The 15,327-nt window shown below is 38.3% G+C and overlaps 1 protein-coding gene across 4 annotated transcripts in view; it reads right to left on the bottom strand.

Annotated features, from left to right (window-relative positions):
• ABCC9 (ATP binding cassette subfamily C member 9) overlaps nucleotides 1–15,327 on the bottom strand; it is a 915,119-nt gene that overhangs the window by 647,751 nt on the left and 252,041 nt on the right. For all 4 annotated transcript variants that reach the window (XM_086920457.1, XM_086920444.1, XM_086920437.1 and 1 more), the window contains one exon: nucleotides 13,688–13,789. In XM_086920457.1, the coding sequence (XP_086776583.1) occupies nucleotides 13,688–13,789 (102 nt within the window). The remainder of the gene's footprint in view (nucleotides 1–13,687; nucleotides 13,790–15,327) is intronic.

Below are 15,327 nucleotides of genomic sequence, written 5' to 3'. Positions count from 1 at the left end.
GAACTCTTACAATCTCTCACTCTCACATATACTCACTTATATACATCAATACTCACATATACAAGATTAAAACATATGTAGTTACTCATAAAGACACTAGTGAGGCATACATTCACTCACTAACACACACATATACACACTCAGCCACGCATACAGTCCTGCACATATGCTGTCTTCAAAACACATACAAACAGTGAGTCAGTCACCAACACATGCAGCCACTTATACACAAAGTGAAACACTGATACATATATTTAAATATTTAAAAATTATTCGCTAATATATATATTTACTAAGATACACTTAATAAGCCAGTTAACCAATCAATATTTTATTAAAAACACATCTATTTACACACTTATTTAAACATTTATTCATCCGTCGACCTTTACAAATACATATATAAAAAATATTTATTTTTCAGAAAGACACATTCACAAGGATGGTGTCATGAGTGATGTCATGAGTGATGTCACTGACCATGTCATGAGTGATGTAATATGTGACATCATCAGCAGTGCATTGCAGGCACGCAAGTTATAATGGGTCCAACTAATTATAACGTGGGAATTTCAATGGTTTTATGTCAGTAAAATTTCCTGCTAACTACAACTGGTGTGAAACCTATGGTTTTTTCAGTGAATTTAATAGGTTTTTTAAATGCTAATTTCTAACTATAACTGGTGTGAAACCTATGGTTTTTTCAGTGAATATATATATATATCCGTGATCAAGGGAGCTTGACTCCCGAAACGCGTTGATGTTTTTTAACTCGTCTAAAATAAAGTAAAGACTTTTCTCTTTCTAGGAGTGCCGGATGATTTCCTTGACTGCGTCTTTCTGGAGAATCTAATGTCCAATATATATATATATATATATATATATATATATATATATATATATATATATATATATATATATATATATATATATATATATATATATATATATATATATATATATATATATATATATACATATCCAGAAAAGACGTGCGCAATACATCACGCTGCACGGGCCACACCAACAGTACTTGCAAGAGTTCTTTTTATTTAAAAAAACAGGCATAACGCATTTCGAGTTTACACAACTCTTCATCAAATGCCAAGCTGTCGTGTCCATGGGTACGTTGTGATTTTCATAAGGCAGTGAGGAGGGACTACAGTCATTGACTCCAGTTTAAAGGGACAGTATGTAAAGTGTTTCTTCCATTTACTCTTCAGACAAGAAAGCAGAGACGAGTACTTGAGTATTACAGGTTTCACAAGTAACCCCACAGTGTTGCCAATAGAACAGTTTTCTCTGCAGTCTGGTATGTAAAGTCATATCCCTCACTGGACTCCATTGCCCATAATGCTCCACTGCCCTTCAAAAAATTAAGCTGGTTCCCACTGCCGATCTTTGTAAAATCATAATCAGCACGATGCGTCCCGAGTGCAAACATTGTTATATATATATATCCAACACTTGCAGAGACCCATTAAAAGAACTGCCACTGGAGGTAAGTAAATCACAATTTTGTTGGGAGCCTGCTGGCAGTTTCCTTGAAGGCTGAATGACTCCAAAAGTTCCTTTGTCAAACGCGTTTCGAGCACCATGCTCTCTTCTTCAATGGCGTGTGGTTAGGCTGCACTGAAGCACAGTTAATAAACATCACCTGCCTGTAGGGGCATGGCCGACAACACGGCCTTGTAGATAATGAAGTCAACAGTGGGTGTGCTTCGTTTTTCAGCACATGTACCATAAATAAAATCCCAAGTGGTTCGAGGTCCACCAGATTTCGGTCCGCTGCCCTGCTTTGTGGCTGTCACTGTGAGCAGAGCGAACGCCATCCTGCATTGGCGCTAGCTCACCTTCCATCCCTGAAGCTCGGCGTCATGTGAAACCTGCCAGGACCCGCAACAGTGGGCAGTTCTTGTTGCGACCGGGACAGCCATTAAAATTGTGATTTACTTACATCCAGTGGCAGTTCTTTTAATGGGTGTTGTATGTATATATATATATATATATATATATATCTATATATGTGAACAAGGGCGCCTGAGCCCGAAACGCGTCATCTGTCGACTGCTGTTTGGTTACATTAAACATCTTGCCTGAATTCAGAAGTGGTTCGTGTCTCTTTCTTCGCCGCCGAGGCTTTATGGTGGAAGTGGAAGGAGAAACCTGCTCGTAATATATATATATATATATATATATATATATATATATATATATATATGACGAAGGCTAAGGCTGAAACGCGTCTTTTTGTTACTTTGCCCAATAAACCTGAGGAAGGTTTGATCTAACCTGAGTGCTGGTCCGGTCTTTTGTGACAGTGGAGCGGAATACATATATATATAGAGAGAGAGAGAGAGAGAGAGAGAGAGAGAGAGAGAGAGAGAGAGAGAGAGAGAGGGAGAGAGAATTAGATAGATAGAAAGATAGGTAATAGATAGATAGATAGGTAGATAGATAGATAGATAGATAGATAGATAGATAGATAGATAGATAGATAGATAGATAGATAGATAGATAGATACCACACATGCACTCACGTGCCTCAGGATGTGTGAATATGAGTCATGATGCATCTGTGTGCACGTAATGAGATACATGCATGCTATCTGGCATCCATCATGGAAAGCGAAAGCATGAATAATGAGGATACTGATTTACTTGTTCAACTATGACTCTGATAATATCAAGATCAATCAGGACTGTATGTTCACGAAAACAATTGATTGTTCGGAGTATAATTCGGGGAATGAGACTTGAATGTTTAGATAAAAACGGGAGAATAGCTAGCATCATGTATCGGTCAAACAAATTGAAATTTAAAACATAATTTAAGGAGCATGATGATGATAATAGAACTATGCTGTGTGGATTAATTAGCACTTTGTTATATACGCAGTTCGTTGAGATAGGGTAAGACAAAACGCCCTGCACATAGCACTTTAATCAACTTGCACTTTTTCTTATATGAAACTCTCTTTTAAAGAAGGACACAATAATTGCACTTTGCACTTTAATGAAAATCCCACCTCTTAAATATGCTGCTTCCTTTAGGATAGGATGAATAATCCCGGGCATGATGAATGTTGCACTTTAATGCATTTGCACTTCGAATCTACTGTATTATTGTTACATAATCCACACCTCAAAATGCTAAGTGAGAACCAAGAAGGGTAATTACTCATGATGCGTCGGGAGAAATGCAATATATTTGGTGTACATAACAATGACGTTGCACTAGAGATCATCATCCTTGCGTTTAGTATCTTGTTTCCCATGTTTTCTTCTTTTTTCAAAAACTTGAAAAACAAAAGTGAAACATAAACATGCTATTTAAAAAAAACCATATATAATAGAAAGAATAAAGAAAAAAAAGAATATGTATGTATATTGAAAGAAAAAAATTAAAGGAAATAATTAAGCAAAACTCAATGAATGTATATAGAGAGTTAATATAATTTACATAATTATCAATTAATCAATTAATAAAAAATAATCATTTAAGAATTAATTAAATACCAATTAAAATTAGTTAACAATTTAATCAAAATAAATACCAATTAATTAATTAACATATTGAATTAATTATAATTAAATTACTTCCCACCATATTCCCCTATAAACCCACAACCCGCGACAGAAAATAAATTAATATTATTCACATAATTATCAATTAATCCATTATTAAAAAATAATCATTTAAGAATTAATTAACTACCAATTTAAAATTAATTAACAATTTAATTAAAATAGATACCAATTAATTAATTAACATAATTAATGTATTATTATTGAATTACTTCCCACCCTATTCCCCTATAAACCCACAACCCGCTACAGAATTAAATTACACAATAATTAAATAACATAAAATTAATTACTTACAATAAATTACAAAAATATATACACTTTTCACACATATACTAACATAAAAAACACTTTAAAAAATTCGATATTATTAGAGGTGTTATAAACTATATTATGTACTTCGATATTTTGACTGTCTATATTTTAAAATCGATATTACATTACTTACCTTCAAAACGATATTTTTGAGGTCTATATTCTGTCCATTCGATATTTTGTCCATTCAATATTTTGAACTCGATATTTTGACTAAATATCAAGGGACAAAATATAGACTACCCAAAATATAGATTCCAAAATATCGATAGACAAAATATCGAATTCCTATCTACAAACAGGTAAGTACCAAAATATCGACCCCAAAATATTGTGTATATATTTATACATTATAAAAATATAGAATTTCTTAAAATTAATGTAAAATTAAAAAAATATTAAAAATAAATAGATAAAATATACTTAAAAATACTTCAATTACCTTAAAATTATTAAATAAATAATTTAACTTATAAATATCTGTTAAAACATATATATTAACATAATATTAATAAAAAATACACAATACTATTACCGTAGGATAGCGGAGGTGTAAAAATTACTATTCCCACTCCTGGAAGTGCAACAGTAGGGAAAGCATTGGATAGCGTAGGGGTAAAAATTACTATTCCCACTCCAAGGAGCGCAACAGTAGGGAAAGCGTTGGATAGAGCAGGGGTAAAAATTACTATTCCCACTCCAGAGAGTGCAACAATAGGGAAAACGTTGGATAGCGTAGGGGTAAAAATTACTATTCCCACTCCACATAGTGCAACAGTAGGGAAAGCGTTGGATAGCGTAGGGGTAAAAATTACTATTCCCACTCCAGAGAGTGCAACAGTAGGGAAAGCATTGGATAGCGTAGGGGTAAAAACTTACTATTCCCACTCCAGAGAGTGCAACAGTAGGGAAAGCGTTGGATAGCTTAGGGGTAAAATTTACTATTCCCACTCCAGCGAGTGCAACAGTAGGGAAAGCGTTGGATAGCGTAGAGGTAAAAATTACTATTCCCACAACAGGGAGTACAACAGTAGGGAAAGCGTTGGATAGCGTAGGGGTAAAATTTACTATTCCCACTCCAGAGAGTGCAACAGTAGGGAAAGCGTTGGATAGCGTAGGGGTAAAAATTACTATTCCCACTCCAGAGAGTGCAACAGTAGGGAAAGCATTGGATAGCGTAGGGGTAAAAATTACTATTCCCACTCCAGAGAGTGCAACAGTAGGGAAAGCATTTTATAGCATAGGGGTAAAAATTACTATTCCCACTCGAGAGAGTGCAACAGTAGGGAAAGCGTTGGATAGCGTAGGGGCAAAAATTACTATTCCCACTACAGAGAGTGCAACAGTAGGGAAAACTTTGGATAGCGTAGGGTTAAAAATTACAATTCCTACTCCAGAGAGTGCAACAGTAGGGAAAGCATTGGCTAGCATAGGGGTACATTTTACTATTCCCACTTTAGTGAAAATAAATTAATATAATTCACATAATTGCCAATTAATCAATTAATAAACATTCATTATCAATTAAGAATAATTAATGATCAATTAAAAAGTAATTAACAATTTGATCAAAATAAATACCAATTAATTATTTAACATACTGAATTAGTTATAATTAAATTACTTCCCACCCTATTCCCCTATAAACCCACAACCCGCTACAGAAAATAAACTAATAATATTCACATAATTATCAATTAATCAATTCATAAAAAAGAATTATCAATTAAGAATTAATTAATTAACAATTAAAAATTAATTAACAATGTATTCTAAATAAATACCAATTAATTAATTAACATATTTAATTATTATAATTAAATTACTTCACACCCTATTCCCCTATAAACCCACAACCCGCTACAGAATTAAATTACACAATAATTAAATAGCATAAAATGAATTACTTAAAATAAATACAAAAATATATACACTTTTCACACATATACTAACATAAAAAACACTTTCAAAAATTCGATATTATTAAAAATTCGATATTTTTAATAAACTATATTATGTACTTCGATATTTTGACTGTCTATATTTTTTAAGTCGATATTACATTACTTACCTTCAAAACGATATTTTTGATGTCTACATTTTGTCCATTCTAAATTTTGGACTCAATATTTTGGTTTGTCTATACTTTGGAATCGATATTTAGACCATACACCGTCCCGGTCTAGCGAGACCAGCTGTCCTAATGGGCACTATAGGTTTCTATGTGCTATATAATGCTAAATCTTAAAAACAAATTGGTGTCATTTTAAAGATACAAATATTTCCCATTTTTATAAATTGGTGTTGGATTTTTATTTTGTGTTATTTACTCAATTGGTGTTTTTAAATGCTTTACAAACCTGTCTTTGAAGTTAAGCCTGTCTGCTCGCAGCCAAGCTACCAAGGATTGAGCATGGGAATAATTGTCTGACACCTATTCGGAGCTCTATATTGTGTTATTGCCAGTGGTGGAGAACTATTTACCACTACTATTAATCCACTTTCCAACCATTATTGTTTTATTATATTTTTATTTCTGCTTCGAGGTAGGCACATTTTTGTCTTAGGGGTACATATCCTGAAAGCTAACCTATAGGTGGGCTATACCCCTAAAGGCCCACAAAACAATTTAGAACAGGAAACAAGGGAACAGATTTGTTAAAACTTTAAGCTAAGAATTTGGTTTTAAAGTTTGATTTGAGTTATTCTTTGTATGTTAGGTACAAAACAGAGTAGCTTTCTTATTATCTCATTATTTTTTTATTGTACTCCTTAGTCATCGTCCGACATTTTTGACCTGATGTAGGCATTGCTAAATTAGGATAAGGTTAAGAAGAAGACTAAGGAATTAAAAACGAAGGCTCTTCTTCAACAGGCCTATCCCCCTCGTTCTGGCCGGCGTCAGTTTCAACAGCCTCCCCAGCTTCAGAGGTTGTTACAGAAACCTGAACCTTTTGTTCCACGACCTTTGCTTGGTCCTAATCAATGTGCCTATTGTAAAGAGGAAGGCCATTTTAAGAATAGCTGTCCGGTTTTATTGCAGCGTAATGGTGGATTTCCAGGGCCGCGAGGCCATGGTGGTTTTCAATCAGCACCTAGAGGTAGAGGGCGAGGTGCGATGCCTCAAGGACAGCGGTACTTTCTCCCTCAGAATTCTTTAAATTATTTTGATCAGCAATATTATAATGACGATTATTGTGTTGATGGTGAGGTTCAGGATTTTCATTCTAGTTAGGGCAGCCATGGACAAAGTAAGTAAGTTGTATCAGGTCCAGTGGATCAGAATGGGCCTTATGTTGAAGTTGTTGCATTGGGTGTTGCAGAGCCATTTCTTTTGGATACTCGTGTAAAGAGAAGTTCTATCATTCATTCTAAACTCCCTGGGGCACCTTATTCTGGCTTAACAAACGTTTCTGTAGGATTTTCTGGCGCCCCAGTTGCTAACCTGGTTTCTTGTCCTTTGCCTCTTTTGATTGGTCCTTACGATTTGGAAGCTCCGCTTATTCTAATGACTGGTTGCGGATAGAACTCGTTGGGTTTGGACTTGTTGAAATGTCTTCATGCAATGTTGTATTGTTCCCCCTCTGGTGTGCATCTTACCTTGGGTGAGAAATTGGTTTCTCTTATGTATTTATCTCAAGATCGATTCCCGCCTGAATTGCAGTCTCTTCCTGCTACGCTTTGGGCTACAGGTCCGAATGATTTTGGTTTGCTCCAGTTTCCACCTTACGTGGTTACTATTAAGCCTGATGCTAAATTGCCACGAATTCCTCAGTATAAGATTTCTAATGATGGTGAACGAGCTTTGTTGGCTATTATCTATGATCTATTTCAGAAGGGTGTGGTGGAAGAGACGAGAGGTAATGTTTGCAACAGCCCTGTTCTACCTGTTCTTAAACGCACTGATCCTTCTCAGCCTCCTGTATATCGTTTTGTGATCGATCTTCGGGAGGTCAACAAGATTGTTGTCCCCCAGTTTCCTGTTGTCCCAGACATCACTGCCTTGCTTACTATGATACCCGCTTCAGCGGCATGGTTCTCGGTTATTGATCTCAAAAATGCTTTCTTTAGTATTCCTATTGCTGAGGAAAGTAGGGACATTTTTGGCTTCTCTCTCGGAGGCCGAAGTTTCCGGTTCAAGCGTGCACCTCAAGGCTATTGCGAAAGTCCCTCCATTTACAGTCATACTTTGAAATCTCAGCTTGACGCTTTCATTTTGCCTCCAGGTGCCACTCTGATTCAGTATGTGGACGATTTGTTAGTTGCTGCTGATTCGGAGGATATTTGTAAGGATGTGACTGTTTCACTGTTGCGTCATTTGTCTAACCTGCATCACAAGGTGTCCCCCTCTAAGTTACAATATTGCCGCCAAGAGGTTACCTATTTAGGTCATCTCTTGTCGAAGGAGGGAAGGCGTTTGACCCCAGAATGAATTCAAGCAATTGCGCAAATGTCTGTGCCATCCACACAAAGGGAGGTGAGTGCCTTTCTGGGTATTACTTCTTATTGTAGACAGTGGATTCCGAATTTTTCTTTGTTGGCTAAACCTCTGTCGGCACTCACTCTGAAAGATACACCCCAACCTCTTCCTTGGACTGATGAATGTCAGAAAAGTTTTTCTGACGTACGTACTGCCTTGTGTTCTGCCCCTGTGTTAGGTACTCCAGATTACAGTAAGCCTTTCACACTCTACGATCATTAAAGAGAAGGTTGCGTGTTGTCAGTTTTAACACAACAATTTGGAGACAAACAACGGCAATGTGCCTATTTTTTGGCTACGTTGGATCCAGTAGCCAAGGCATTGACTAATTGTCTCAGAGCTACAGCAGCGGCAGCGATATCCATTCGCCAATCTGCTGGATTGGTATTAGATAACACTCTTATTGTCATGGTACCACATGCAGTAGATACTCTTTTGAATAGAACGAAAACACAACATCTCACGAGTGCTCGCTTGTCTGGATATGAGCTGATGCTCTTGGCTAGCCATATACACATCAAGCGGTGTAATACCTTGAATCCAGCAGCATTGTTGCCCATTCTGGACGAGAAAGGCATTCAAGAACAGCATGATTGTTTTCTTCGAACAGAGGAGGAGACTTAAAAGACCCACCACTTGTGGACCCGGATGGGATCATATGGGTGGATGGGTCTTGTTTCAAACTTCCAAATGGCGAGACGACTGCAGCTTATGCTGTTACCTCCTTGTATACAGTAGTGGAGACAGCATGCATTGCACAGAATTCAGCCCAAGCAGCTGAACTAATTGCCCTAACGAGAGCGTGTGTGTTGGCTAATGGAAAGAGAGTGAATATTTACACTGATAGCCAATATGCCTTTGGTGTGGCTCATAGCTTCGGTCGCTTGTGGAAGGAAAGAGGATTCTTTACTTCCCATGGGACTAAGATACAGCATGGTCAGTTGGTGACTGATCTTTTCGAATCACTTGCGTTGCCTACCCAAATAGCAATAATCAAGTGTAGTGCATAAGAAGATTACTGATGATGTGGGTCGCAGTAATGCTTTTGCAGATGAGGTAGCGAAAGAAATGGCGAGAGATGCTACGAGTCGCATGTGTGTTGCAGGCCCTGCAAGATGGGTCAGAGAGGGAGGAATGTGTGAGGACACGATAGAAAGTGTGAGAACGATTCAAGAAGAGGCTACTGAGAAGGAATTGAGTAAGGTGAAAGAAAGTACGGGAATGTTGGACGCGACAGGGTGTTGGACGGAATCGTCAGAACATCAGCGTTGGCTGTTACCAGACGCCTATGTACTACCTGTAGTTACTATGGCGCATGGTCCAGCCCACATTAGTGCGAAAGGGATATGTAAACTTCCTGCTCCAGTATGGCAGAATGAAGGAATTCCTAAGTATGCAGAAAATGTGGTGAAGCATTGCATTGTTTGTTTAATGCATAATACAGGAAAAGGAACCCCAACTCCAGCAGGTCATTTAGCTCCTTCTACGTACCCTTTTGAGGTATTGCAAATCGATTACATTCATTTGGATCATTGCAATAACCTAAAGTATGTTCTGGTGGTGATGTGTGCCTTTTCCAGATGGATAGAGGCCTACCCCCTAAAGGACAATACTGCTTTGTCTACTGCCAAAGTCCTTTTGAAGGAGTTTTTCCCGAGGTTCGGTTTGCCGCGCATTGTCTGGAGCGACATTGGGAGTGAATTTGTAGGCCAAATCATGCAGAAAGTGTGTACAGGTCTTGGTATTAGGCAGAAATTCCATGTGGCAAACCACCCTCAGTCAGCTGGTTTGGTAGAGTGCTATAATGGCCCTCTCAAGCTTAAATTGGCAAAGATTCAGGCCAGCATGGGTCTTGCTTGGCCTGATGCCTTACCTTTGGCACTTTTATCTACAAGAACTACTGTGCATTCTCGTTTAGGACTCAGCCCATATGAGGTCATTTTTGGGTGCCCAGCTAATGTCTGGGGAGTCCCTCAACCTAAAAAGTATTCTGACATCCCATACCCAATGTAGATTGATCACTTGCATGACCTCACCACTAAATTACGTGTTCTTCATCAACGGGTTCAAAACGCTCTACCGGAGGCCTCTGCGGATCCAGGTCACTCCATCCAACCCGGGGACTGGGTCTGCCTGAAGAATTTTCAGATGAAAAAGAATCTGGAACCTCGTTGGGGCCCACCTCGGCAAGTCTTGTTAGCAACACGTACAGCAGTAAAGGTCGTCTGGAAAAAGAACTGGGTCCACGGCGTGCACTGTAAGAGGGTACCTTTGCCTCTACCTTTTCATCAGTGGGTTCGTAAGGGCATGAGTGACAGTGAAGGCGAAAGGGTCCCTCGATTTGTACCTTTTAGTAGTGCACGCCTGGATCAAACGAACTCTGAGAAAGAAGACGACGACGTGTTGCAAGTAGCTGTACCATCACATCTGCGATTGAACACAGCGAATCCAGAAACTTTGTTTAAGGAGCAAACAATCCCTAATAAGACTCGGTACAATTTAAGAACAAGACAAATAAAAGACAATTAAATTTTTCATTTTCCCATTTTTCTGATTACGTTTCTTTTGAGAAACATTTCTTTTTTCCACTATCCATCAAGTGGCAGGGTCACGGTAGGAGTCTTAAGCTGTGACCTGACTAGTGACAGTAGGTATACAGTACTTGCAGTGTCATAGGACGTCTAATAATCACAGCTAAGTGATCTAGGAAGATTGCTGTTAGCAACGCTTTAGAGTATGGATACTAAAGTGGAAATTAATGATCAGAATGTAAAGATGAAAAGTAAATGTAAAAAATTATTGGTTACTCCGTGTGGCATGTCCTTATGTATTTTATTATGTTCATGTATTTTATTAGCGTGTGTAAGTTGGGTTGTTTATACTATGCAGCAAGCACCTGTTCCAACTTCTGTTTCCTTATCTTTCCCTTCCACTGCCTCCCCACATCGGTTTCATACACTCCCAGAACATGCGCAGATTAGGAGAACAGAATACTTTAATAATTCATTTATTCAGTTATTGCATCAGCATCAACTGGTAATGAACACCACTGATTGTTGGGTCTGCGGGCTCATGCCCCATAATACAGAGAGAGGGATGCCATATTTAGTCCTTCCATTTTCCTATGAAGGCTCCGCTTGGGCCTATTTGGCTATGTTTTCTAATGTTTATCAGAACCAACTACGGTATCCTCCTGGTAGTCCATATGGTGGTGGAGCAGATTTTAGTCACAGCTCTTTGATAAAGGGAATAGTGGCCATGGCTAGAAATGCTGAGATTAGTAAGATTCCAGTGGATGAGAAAAGAGCATACGATGGCTGGAATGTAACACGTTATGTTACTAGCCTTACAGAAAAGGCTAGGCGAAGGAGATCCCCACCAATTTGGACTGTACCTCATCGAGGTAATTTCTGTCTACAGATTAATGGTCAGAATGTTAAAAATCAACAGGAGAAGAGTGTCTGTTCCCATACTTATGTCTATTCACCTCAGATTTCCTCACCATTAGTGCCATCACAAGGCACATATTTTATCTGCCATGATAGAGCCTATTCGTGGCTTCCTACCTACTTTTCAGAAACTTGCTATGTGGCTTTTCTTCTTCCTCCAACATATACTGCTCCTTCAGGTCATCATAGGAAAAGATATGGCAGGGGAATTATTGATTCGAAAAACACAGCAGGAGAAGAAGGAGGTGACTTTATTAAAGGGTTGATTCCTTTTTGGGGCCCAATGGCCAATAGCAGAGACATCTAGTATTGTAATGGCTTACTTCTAGCTGCCAATGAGGGAGTGCTCAACAAACTGCAGGTGGTGCAGAACACCGCAGCACGGCTGGTGACCAACACCCCCCCCAGAACTCCGTCCCTTCCCCTCCTTAAGGCCCTTCATTGGCTTCCTATCCGGAAACGGATAGAATTTAAGATCAGCTGTGTGATACATAAATGTTTACACAATTTGGGACCACATTACTTGACAGACAAATTTGTTTTTCACCGTCCATCCCGTAGCCTCAGGTCCTCTAATCAACAGCTGCTTCAGGTTCCTAGACATTATAAGACCAGACAGGGAGGCCGTGCCCTATCTATCATGGGTCCTCGTCTATGGAACAGTCTCCCCCTTTCCCTCAGGGAATGCCAGAGCCACACAGCCTTCAGGAAACGTCTAAAGACTGTACTATTCTAGGAGGAGCCTTTCCGACCTGTTCACCTCACAGCACCGCGCGGAGATACACCTTCGGGTGTGATGCCGGCGCGTAACAAGCCTATAAATAAATAAATAAATAAATAAATGCTGTTGGACAACAGTGGATCCAATGCCTGCTCTTAATATCGACACTTTGCTCCAGTCAAGGTATTTCTTCAGCGGGACCTGTCTGTGTCCAAGACAAAATACTAACTTAAGACAAAATACTAACTTAAGACAAAATACTAACTTTACTACTACTTACTAAATGCCTTCTGTGAATACCAAAAGTAGTAAGTTTAGGATTTTGTCTCAGGTCTGTTCTGTGAATCAGCCCCTACATGCTTACACCTGAAATTAGACCATTTCAGTCAGTGCACCACAAAGGAATATACTACAAATATCTTATGAAAGATCAAATAAGTTACATTATTTCAAACTTGTTTTTCATTTTTAGGGATGGGTACCTGCTGTTGGGAACAGTTCAGGGATCCCAACTGCCAAGAAATCAAAATAACAAATATCCAGAGTTCAATAGCAAAATCATTGTGGCGAAATAAGGAAAACCGAGGGGTTTCTTTGGCATTAATGTGTCTGGATTGTTAAAGATAAGGGATGACAGTGATATGGTTCATTCGGCAGGACACCAAACAGGTATTCAGAAATCTCTTTTCTTTCACTTTATCTTCAACATAATTACATGAACCAATGTGGTACATCTAGATATGGTATTCTTTCCTCCTAGAGCACGGTGATTGATATGTCCAGAATAAAAGTGTTGCTGATTTTATAGGATATCTAAATTTTGTACAGTAGCTGCTACCACCCCAAGTTGACTACAGAAGTCTCACCTGCAGAATGTCTACAGGCAACTCCTCAGCAGGAAAGGCACTTTCGCCATGTATACAAATACATTGAAAATTATCAAAACCTGTTCTTAGTACACGGGAACATCTGTTTTCTTCAAAAAACGATTGGAACAAAATTGTAAAAAACGACCATAAATGTTCCAATTTGTTTAATAGTTTTAAGAGCTGCACTATTCTATACACATAAACAATTGCAGATATAAATGAAAACAATCTTCATACTGTAGCCTTCTGGAAATAAATTACTAACCTCTGCTTGTTGAATGGACTTCCAAACGTTATATTTTCCTCCACTGTGGCATTCAGTAGCCAGGGTTTCTGAGCTGCGTATGCTACAGAGTTTCTATTTTTGCTGAAGAAGGAAAAAGAAAGTTCTTAAAAAAAAGTATTTCAGCATTTAATGACACAATGTATACATTTGTTAGCAGATAGTTCATTACATTTTTTGTGTCTACAAGGGTGATAAGACGATTGGAAATCTGAGTAAGAATCTGATGGGGATCATCAGTATTTTTAATTGTGAGTGAACTCAATGCATTCACTACACTTTTCAGAGAGTTGCATATCAGCCGTTCACACTTTGAAAGGCAATGGCTGTACCTGATAGATTCCCTTTTCTAGCCTGAAATCTAAATATTAGTGGTGCTAACATCAGTGTCTTTAAAGCATATCTGATTAAAATGGGGTTATTCATTTCGGAACAGGCGACATTGATCACCTTACTAAAGACAATTTGGTTAGCCAAAAACACAGTTCCTAAATATTATTTTCTCAATCTTTGTCACTGTAGCACAAGCAACAGCACTTCCCAGAGAAGTGTTGTTAAGTTCAAGCAGTGCCAACAGTTTTAACCTCAAGAAAACAACAAGTTAAACTAGAAATATAAATGCATTAAGGCAACATGATTAAAATTGCATAAGAAGAATCATAGCTATACATTATTAAAGTTTTAGGGCAAAAAGCTCAAGAAAAAGTAAAGTCTCATTGTCTGTGATAGTCAGTTACACTGTGCAAGTCGTGCTGGTCAAATGTTTAACCTTAGCGCTTTTAGGCTGATTTAGCCCTAGGTAAACTGAATCCCGGGGCTTTCCACCAAAGCAGTGGAGGAATGTAGGAGGTGGACAACAGCCAACCATATTTAAATAAACATCTCGGCCTGGGGAAAGATCTATGTATATTCAGAAGCATTGCTGTGTGAACACCATGATCAGAGTGCCTGCACAAGAATCTTTTTTGCTTTTCAAAAAACTAATTGGGAGTTTTCTCAAAATGTCTAAGGGATGATTTCTTTGTTTTCCTGTGTGGTGGGCCAGGCTTTTCTTGACCTTCTGAAATTGGAACATAACATATGTTGGAACATCCATAAACAGGGTGATTGGTCTGACGTACTTTGACCAACGGTCCCAAAGTCAGCGTGCCGTCAAGCAAGGTTTGGCACTGGAGTAGCCAGTGGTGTCTTTGCCTGTGGAAACATCACAGCTCACTTTCCTGGGCAGAGAGGCCAGGTTATTGTACACATCAATGTGCATTGGCCTCTAGGGAAGAGATGAGAACCCATTTTGACTCAAACAACAAAAGTATATTTTATAAAGTTACTTCTCCACTTAGGTTATGGAAAATCTGACATCATCAGTGAATTAGATTTTGAAAATTGAGTGGAAAATAACTTTGGCTTATGTTTCTAGTGGTTACCCAAGTAGATGTGCATTTTAAAGATTTTAATTATAACTTGGTATGTCCTTGGAGAATGCTTCTCATATCTACACAGTGAAAATCGTTTCTTGGCCTACAGTCACTGCTAGGGTTCACAATTTCAAGTATGTAGTGTACTACTATTTTATACAATAAGCACCCACACTTGTGGGCTTACAAGGCACAACTGATACTGAG

This window comes from Lissotriton vulgaris, chromosome 1_1 (assembly GCF_964263255.1).
Source record: "Lissotriton vulgaris chromosome 1_1, aLisVul1.2, whole genome shotgun sequence".
In the NCBI taxonomy this organism is placed as follows: Eukaryota; Metazoa; Chordata; class Amphibia; order Caudata; family Salamandridae; genus Lissotriton; species Lissotriton vulgaris.
The sequence above is the reverse complement of the archived record's forward strand: the minus strand, read 5'-3'. Positions and strand labels throughout refer to the sequence as shown.